The 8,629-nt window shown below is 34.3% G+C and overlaps 1 protein-coding gene across 1 annotated transcript in view; it reads left to right on the plus strand.

The window, feature by feature from the left end:
* The window catches only part of LOC107676783 (gamma-aminobutyric acid type A receptor subunit beta2), a 49,024-nt gene that overhangs the window by 24,925 nt on the left and 15,470 nt on the right, over positions 1-8,629 (plus strand). The window contains exon 6 of the mRNA XM_016471464.1: positions 7,522-7,659. Coding sequence (XP_016326950.1) covers positions 7,522-7,659 — 138 coding nt within the window. The remainder of the gene's footprint in view (positions 1-7,521; positions 7,660-8,629) is intronic.

Raw genomic sequence — 8,629 nt, forward strand, 5'->3', positions numbered from 1 at the left:
AGTGTCACATGATCTTCAGAAATCATTCTAATATGCTGATTTGCTGCTCAAGAAACATTTCTGATTCACAGATGAATAGAAAGTTCAAAAGAACAGCATTTATTTGTAACATTATAAATGCCATTACTGTCACTTTATGCTTAATGCATCCTAGATGAATAAAAACTTTAATAATTTCTTGTAAAAAATGACCCCAGACTTTTGAACAGTAGTGTCTAATCAGTTGTTCTTAGACAGATGGAAAACTGAACCGAGCATGTGCTGAATAAATGTCATCATTCAAGCTTGTTGAGGATTAATGAAAGTCAGTGTCATGAATGGACCCCGTGCCAACAGAGAGAAAAAGAGACACGTTGTATGTAGTGAAAGAACGATGGACGATGGAAAGAGAAGGAGAAGATGAAAGGGTTAACAATGGTAAGGAATGATGGAGGTATCGAGAATTCGAGAGAAAGAGGCTAATCAACTCCACCTCGAATACTTCTCACAGCTTTCCAGCAGCATGCTTCCAGAAACACCAAACCTCATCAGCTGGAGGAACCAGTGACTCTCTCATCCATCCATCTCTTAGACACCGAAACGCACTGAGACTTTTGCTGATGATGTAGCGACCTATAAATAGCCTGTTATTTTTACCTCTGCCATCTTGGCCTAATTTCCTGATTTCCCAGAGCTCCCAGTTCTTCCAGTGCTTCCTGTGGAGTTGTGATTGTGGTACGATGCAGTAGGAACCTCAGGAGTATTGATGTTTTTAGCATGCTGATTTATGACCGGGAAGAAAGAGAAAGAGAAAGAGGCTTGCTGACAAATCAGAACTCTATACGGTAAAAATTGCAACCCAAAAAAAAAAAAATTGCTGCTTTACATCGAATCAAAAAGAGCGGAATTTATTTGGAACAGATTTTTTTTTGTAACATTATGAATGTCTTTAACATCACGCTTGATCAGTTTAATGCATCCTCGCTGAATAAAAGTATTCATTTCTTTCACAGAAAACAATCTTACTGACGCCAAATGTTGTTTTGGTGAACAAAAGAAAGAGATGAGGCTTGTTCTCGCTATGCTGACAAACCATAATAAACCATAACCTACATGATAAAAACTGCAAAAATGTGATAAATGCTGCTTTAAATCAAATCAAAGTTGTACTAAACTCACAACCTGCAGTCACAAGTTCTACTTTTTAATATATATATATTTTTATTTATTTTTTATTATTTTTTATGAATTAATCATGATGGAAACTGACTGATGGTAATTCACAAAATTGAGTAGAAATATGAAATGATTTATTAAAATTAAAAGCAAAATGATTTATATTTACATTTATAATGTTTCATAATATTGAAGTTATTTATAATTCATGATATTTATATGTAAATAAAATGAAATGTATCACAGTTTCCACAAAAATATTAAAAAGCACAGTGATAATAATCAGAAATGTTTCTTGAGCAGCAAATCAGCATATCAGAATGATTTCTGAAGATCATGTGACGCTGAAGACTGGAGTAATGATGCTGAAAATACAGCTTTAATCACAGAAATAAATTATATTTTATAATATATTCACACAGAAAACAGCTGTTTTAAATTATAATAATATTTCAGAATATTACTGTATTTTTGACCATTTAATTGAAATTGAAATAAACACAGCCTTGGTGAGCATAAGAGACTCCTTCCAAAAAAAAAATAAAAATAAGGGAAAAAGAGGTGAAGTTGCATTCACATCCGCTGGAGAATTCAAGTGAAAGGATTTCGAATTGAGTTATGCGCTAAATTATTACAGATAAGCAGTTCTTCAGATGAAGTTTTAACAACCCACATGAAGTTCAGAGGCATCTATTAAATTGTAGTTTCTAGACCTCGTTTTCATTTGCTGTGAGAATGGCTTTGCTGCTGCAGTTGGGTCAGACTCAGAGGAGTGTGTTTCTTCAGGTAACGAGGACTTTGGTTGTCCACTCAAGATTAATACTTGCTCATTATACCATTTACTTACATTTGGCAGACACTTTTATCAAGAGCAACTTGCATTGCATTGAAGGTACACATTTTATCAGTTCATGCATTGCCTGGGAATCAGAGCCATGACCTTGGTGTTGCTGATGCTGTTCTCCAGTGTTTGAGCAACAGGAACGTAGTTTAAAGACTGATCTGCAGACTGTTTGTGGGTGAGCCAGCAGTGTGGATGTGTAGATGAGGGAGGAGGGCTGCTCTTGTCCTTGAGAAGCGTCAGTAATCCCCACAGTCCCCTGTCTCTGCTCTGTATTCAGGATCACCACCACCGCGGCCTGTATGATGGACCTGCGGCGATACCCGCTGGACGAGCAGAACTGCACGCTGGAGATCGAGAGCTGTGAGTGCTGCACCTTCTGTCCTTCTTCACCCACAGCATCAGATCTATGCATCTGCTTTTCATGATCACCCTCACTAGAGGTCAACTGATACTGTTTTTGGACAGATATAGTAATTATACTATAGTAATATAGTTCTAGTAATTATTTTTATGATAACCAATAGGCAGAATTATTTATTTTATTTTATTAAAAAAAAAAAACATAATGAAAAATAATTACATTTATTATTATTATTATTATTATTAAAAGCAATAAAATATGTAATAATATGTAATGATAATATTAATTAGTATAATTACTATTAATAATAGTAAATAGTAATGATAATAGTAATTTATATGTAGTATATTATTATGAAATATGTAATAATAACAACAACAACAATAATTATTATAATTATAATATTAAAATTATTATTATTATTTACTGATAACCAGTATGCAGAATGATTTATATTTTACTTTATTTTGTTTTATTACAATTTTATTTTATTTAACATTTTATAAAAATATTGAAAACAATAATAATAATAATAATAATAATAATAATAATAATAATTTACTATAACCAGTATGCAGAAGGGTTTTTATTTTAGTTTGTTTTATCAAAACATAACATAATATAGAAAGATATTATTAAAAACAATACAATATGTAATAATAATAATAATAATAATGTATATTATAATGGCATTTGTTGTTTTTATTTTTTTAATTTATGCCATAAAGAAAATAGCATTAATAATAATAATAATATGGTGGCAAATGTAATGTCATGTTTATGTTAGACTGTAACTATGTAACATTAAGCTTGAAATGCTGTGCATTTCACATTTGAGAGTGAACGGCTGTTCAGTAACCAGTTGAATCATTTTCATAAGCAATGCATTAAGAAAGTCACTCTCCCTGAACAGTCTTGTTTCTTGTTGAACACACAGTGCTTTAATGGTGTTTTTGGGGTCTGTTCTGCAGAAACCCACCAAATGCTGGCATTGATCTCTAAACCCGATATTACAGAACCGATTAAATGGAAAAGTACGTTAAAAACATAGGCTCAAGCGATTATGTGTTATCTGTTACCCCGACCCGTCTGATGATCTGTTTTTCAGCTGTGCCGTGACAGCAGTGCTAAATGATGCATTTACAGCCATAACAACAGCTAATCATCTCCCTCTTTATCAAGATCAATGGGCTTTCTATTTTGTCATTATTGCCTGTAATTGTGTGTAACGCAATTTTTCTTGTAATAAAACTGAAAGACACAGGAGAAGAATGCGAGGTCTTCTCAGTGTTTATCTCTGTCCCTGGAGTGCTGGATTACAGTGCTGTGATGTGATGCTCCGGCGCAGGCTTCTCGTTTCATCATTAAGTTGCCAGAAGCGTTAAGCAGCACAGAAACACTGAGGGTCAGGCCTGACTTCCTTCAGCTACCAATACACTGCACTGTTTTCTCTTGCTCCCTCGTTCTCTCGCTCCAGCCCTCCATTTCTGGCTCTTTTCCCTCTCCTTTCACTCATTCCCTTCTTTCACTTCTTTCATTCATTGAATAAATAAGAAATAACAACTAATAACAAATGACAAAAAGCACAACAAAATTACTAAAACTATCTAAAATTAAAATGTAAGCAAAAATTTTAAAATAAAAAAAAATTCAAAATATTAATAAAAACTAATAGTATCTCAGTGATATTAAAATAACACTGTTCTCTTTAAAGGTGTTGCAAAATTCAGAATTTAAGAATCTTTTATTTCATAAGTGTACATTTAAATTGAATTGGCAACATCAGGGTTGCCAGGTCTGAATAACAAAAACAGCCCAATCACATTCCGGTGGAAATTGGCAAAAATCACTCCAAAATCACATTCGCATTCTATAAATACAACTCACGGCAGCAGTATAAAAGCAGCCCCATTCTGTGGGAAAACTGTGGACTTGGCAACACTGGGCTACATGCCCCATAGGATGTTGCATTGAAAGTTATGTTGAAATAACTAGTCAAAACATACATTATTACATCAATAATTTTGACTAAATATTCATATTTATTCCTCATACAGTATGTACAGTATTTTTAGACATCACACCTAACGTTCACATAGTAAATCAATACTGCCATCAAAAAAGATGTACATTTTTCCATAAAGCATCACAAAATGGCTATCATTGCTAGATAATTGTATAAAAATGTTCAAAATGTAAATCAGTTTATTTTATACACACACACACACACACACACACACATATATATATATATATATACAGTATATATATATAGAGAGAGAGAGAGAGACTATATATAAAATAAACGGAAGAGCATTCTTCCACTATGACAATTAATTACAATGACTAATTACAGTTATTAAATAAATTATATAATACACATATATAAAAAATAAATACAGAATTTATATACATTTAATTCAAATTTCTTTAGGTAGAATTTCAAATATTGATCATTATTAATACCAGCAAATGTTTCTAAAAGTGTCTCATATGTTGCTGATGAAAAATGGAATGCATTTTTTAAAAATTAAAATTCAAATCGAATTCCACTGGCGTTCCCCTGGCAACCCTGCTTTCTGTCATTTTCTCTCCCACACTCACGTTTCTTTTCCCGTGTCTGCACACAATCGTGTGTTTTTCCCGTAGTTATGTCAGTGCAGAAGTGAACAGAAGTGTTTTCACGCGGGCTAATGAGACACAAGCTTTAGCCTCCTTTTTCCTGATCAACTTGAGTCTTGATGCATTTTTAATAGCGGCAGCTCTCGGCTCGAGTCGCTCACCTCTGATGTGGATGCCTTTTCCTCTGGTTTCTCTCAGGGCCCCGAGAGAATAATGGAGCTGTAGCAGTAAATGTGATCTGTTGACAGTAATCAGCCATTCAATTGACAGAATCCGACGCGGTGGCACAGAGATAATAGATTTAATGGAAGTGAAACACCAGTCCAACAGTAGTTTTCTCTAGAGTCCTCGGCTCTCTCTCTCTTGTGCTTTCTCGCTTTCGTCTGCTCTCCGTTTAAAAGCCTTTTCAGACAGTGGGGTGAACACGACACAACCTGTGATGGTCTCCAAACACTCCCACGCTAGGAAGACACATCTTATGATTGTCACATGGCTCAAGCTCTTGTCGTATTTACCTCACACTGCTCTCTGGCCCATTATACCGAATGAGAAAGCCGTATTTGTTATCTTTGTATTAATGCTTTATGAGGCCTACAGCTTTGCTGGCCTTTTTAAGTCTGTACCTGGTTGCCAAGTCATGCAGAGATAACTCCCTTGAATATGAAGAAATCAGAAGCTCACCGTTAATTATTCAATACACTAAATAGGTCACTGGTTCTCATTATAAGTTGCACGCAGACAAACTGGTGCAGATGGAGAAGGAACCTCAGCGAGGACGGAGAACAAGCAAACACACAGATTCCTTCACAGATTTGTGGATGTGCGTCTGTTTCATAAACATAATTTAATGATCATTTGTTTTGAAATCTAAATGTCAACGTCAATATTTACACTGCACTTTCCATGAATATGTGCACTTTGGGATCCTGTTGGTTTATGTAAAGTATTAAAAACACGAATCCCACGCTTTTTGTTGAATATGTTAGATAAACTGTTATATCTAGAAATATAACCTAACATGAAACAGAGCTGGTTTCAAGAGTCTGTTCCCCCTTTAATTAAAATGCTGATTTTAGTCTGTCCCACCTCAGAGGCTGAACTTCTTGAATTAAAATGTTCACACAACATCATCATTTTGACAATATACTAAATTAATTTTTCACTAATTGTGGAAAAACACATTTTAAATTAACTAATGTTACTCCAAGGGTTACTATAGTCCAAGGGTATAGAGTTTAGTAGAGATGCTATGACACAGTGCTGTCAAATCGATTAATCACATCCGAAATAAAAATTTTGTGTTTACATAATAAATGTGTGTGTACTGTGTATGTACATATATGTATTTAAGATATATTTAATATATGTTTATATATAAATCATATATTAATATGAATATATATACATCATATATATATATATATATATATATATACATGTAAATATTTCTTAAATAAAAATGTATGTATGGGTATTTATATACATATTAATATACAGTACAGTACACATACATATATAAAAATTGTAGTAGTTGTTGACACAACAATCAAACACAAGCTCCTAATCTGTCCTCCCATTTCAAACAGCGCAGGAAATCTGAGCTGTGTTGTGCAGTTAAAGTTGTGTAATTAATAGTGTTTTAAAACAAGATGGCAGAAAATAATTTATTTATTTATTTTAACTATTATATATAACAACTAAAAATTTACAAACAAAATTACTAATAAAAATGTGTAACTAAAATTGAAAACGAAAAAAATCTAAAAATAAAAACAGATTAAAAATATTAATAAAAACTATAGTAGTATCTAAATTATACTAAAATAACACTGCTGCATGATCAAATTAACATAATTTGGATTTTTTTTTTTTTTTTACACATAAACAACCTTATTCCATTTTTTTGTTGATTGCATTTGTCCATCGCAACCTTCAACCCTGTTACCTAAAATATTGTAGGGAGAAAAAAAAACATTAAATAAATATTTATCACAAATTTTTGGGAAATACAACAAAAACTTTTGGTCCCACCTATTGAGTGATGTAATTTAGAGATGTCAATTGAGTGATATTTACAACCCTGTTACCCATGTTTGTGTAATTTTTAGTTTGTTTTGTTAATGTTTAATGGTATAAGTTTTGCCTATTTATTTCTAAAATGTTTTAAACTGTATTTAGACATGTCCCACATATTGGTTACAGGGTTGAAAATAAATCTAACCTCACATTAAATTAATAGAAAACTAATTTCTTATAATATTTAATAATATACAAACTGTAAATGGACCTCCTAAGGATGATGATCACCACTTCTTTTCACAGACCAAAAAAGTGATCATTTTTAAAACCCTTTCAGGCCCTGTTTTGTTCTCTCGTTGTTTAAAGCCCTTTAAAGCTTAGTTGCAGAAGGAAGTAAAACACAAAGTTAGTTTTAATGCAGAGCTGATTTTCTGCTGCTGCTCCTCAGTTGTCCTCATATGCATGAAGATGCACTCAGATGTGAGTTTGTTGTAACGCACGTGTGTTTGGGATCCTCCAGATGGCTACACCACAGATGATATCGAGTTTTACTGGCGAGGGGGAGACGGAGCCGTCACGGGGGTGGAGAGGATCGAGCTGCCTCAGTTCTCCATCGTGGACTACAAACTCATCTCCAAGAACGTGGTTTTCTCCACAGGTTGAGTTTATTCTCCTTTGTGCGTGTTGTACAGTTGGGACCATGAGTCAGATCTGTTTAGAAGTATAGTTTGATCTCGGGGTGGGCGGTAGGACCAGAATATTATATCACCGTATGAGCCGTTTTATCACGATAACGGTATGATTTAAAGGTGACATATCATGAAAGCTGACTTTTCCAGGTTTTAAGTGCTATAATCAGGTCCCTGGTGCATCTACCAACCAAGGAAACGTGAAAAAGATGAACTCAGTAACTTTGTTTTGGGAAGCCTTTTTCTGCAAGCGTCTGAGAAAACAAGCGCGTCTGATTTCGCTCCCTTGGTGACGTCACAAAGGGATCTCATTATAATATTACCGCCCCTTAATCTGTAAGTTTCCACCCACAGCGCCGTCATTGTGTTTTCGCAAGCGACAACGGTGTACTAGTTCTAATGCCATGGAGAAAGTTTGAGCAAAACATGCTAACTGTTCAGTGTTTGGCTGCACAGACGAGCACAGAACACTGTTTAGAGTCCCAGCCTCAGAGGAGACAACAGAGCAGTGCATTTATTTATTTACTGTATATTGCTGCTGCCACACAGATCTAAAATAAACATGTTATTTATTTCCCAGCTGTTTACCTTCACAGACATAACCCACTGTTTTTTTTGTAACTCGTGTGTTTTTAACGTAAACTTGTGTGGGAATGAGAACTTTGTTTAGTACTCACATGCTGTGACAGCCGCTTTCTGTGCGTGTGCTTTGGATGTGTGCTCTCAGAAAACCGTATATCAGAATTTTAAATTCTAAACGCATGATTTCAGAGAGATAAACATGATAATCAGAACCAAAACAGATGTTTTTAGCAGGTTCGATTTCAGCAGCTCTATTCTGGAAAAGGGGGCGGGGAGCAACAGCTCATTTGCATTTAAAGAGACAGGCACGAAAAACAGCGTGTTTCTGCTTCCACTCAAAATAGGCATTTTCAAAAT

Source organism: Sinocyclocheilus anshuiensis, unplaced genomic scaffold (genome assembly GCF_001515605.1).
Source record: "Sinocyclocheilus anshuiensis isolate Anshui unplaced genomic scaffold, SAMN03320099.WGS_v1.1 scaffold84, whole genome shotgun sequence".
NCBI lineage: Eukaryota > Metazoa > Chordata > Actinopteri > Cypriniformes > Cyprinidae > Sinocyclocheilus > Sinocyclocheilus anshuiensis.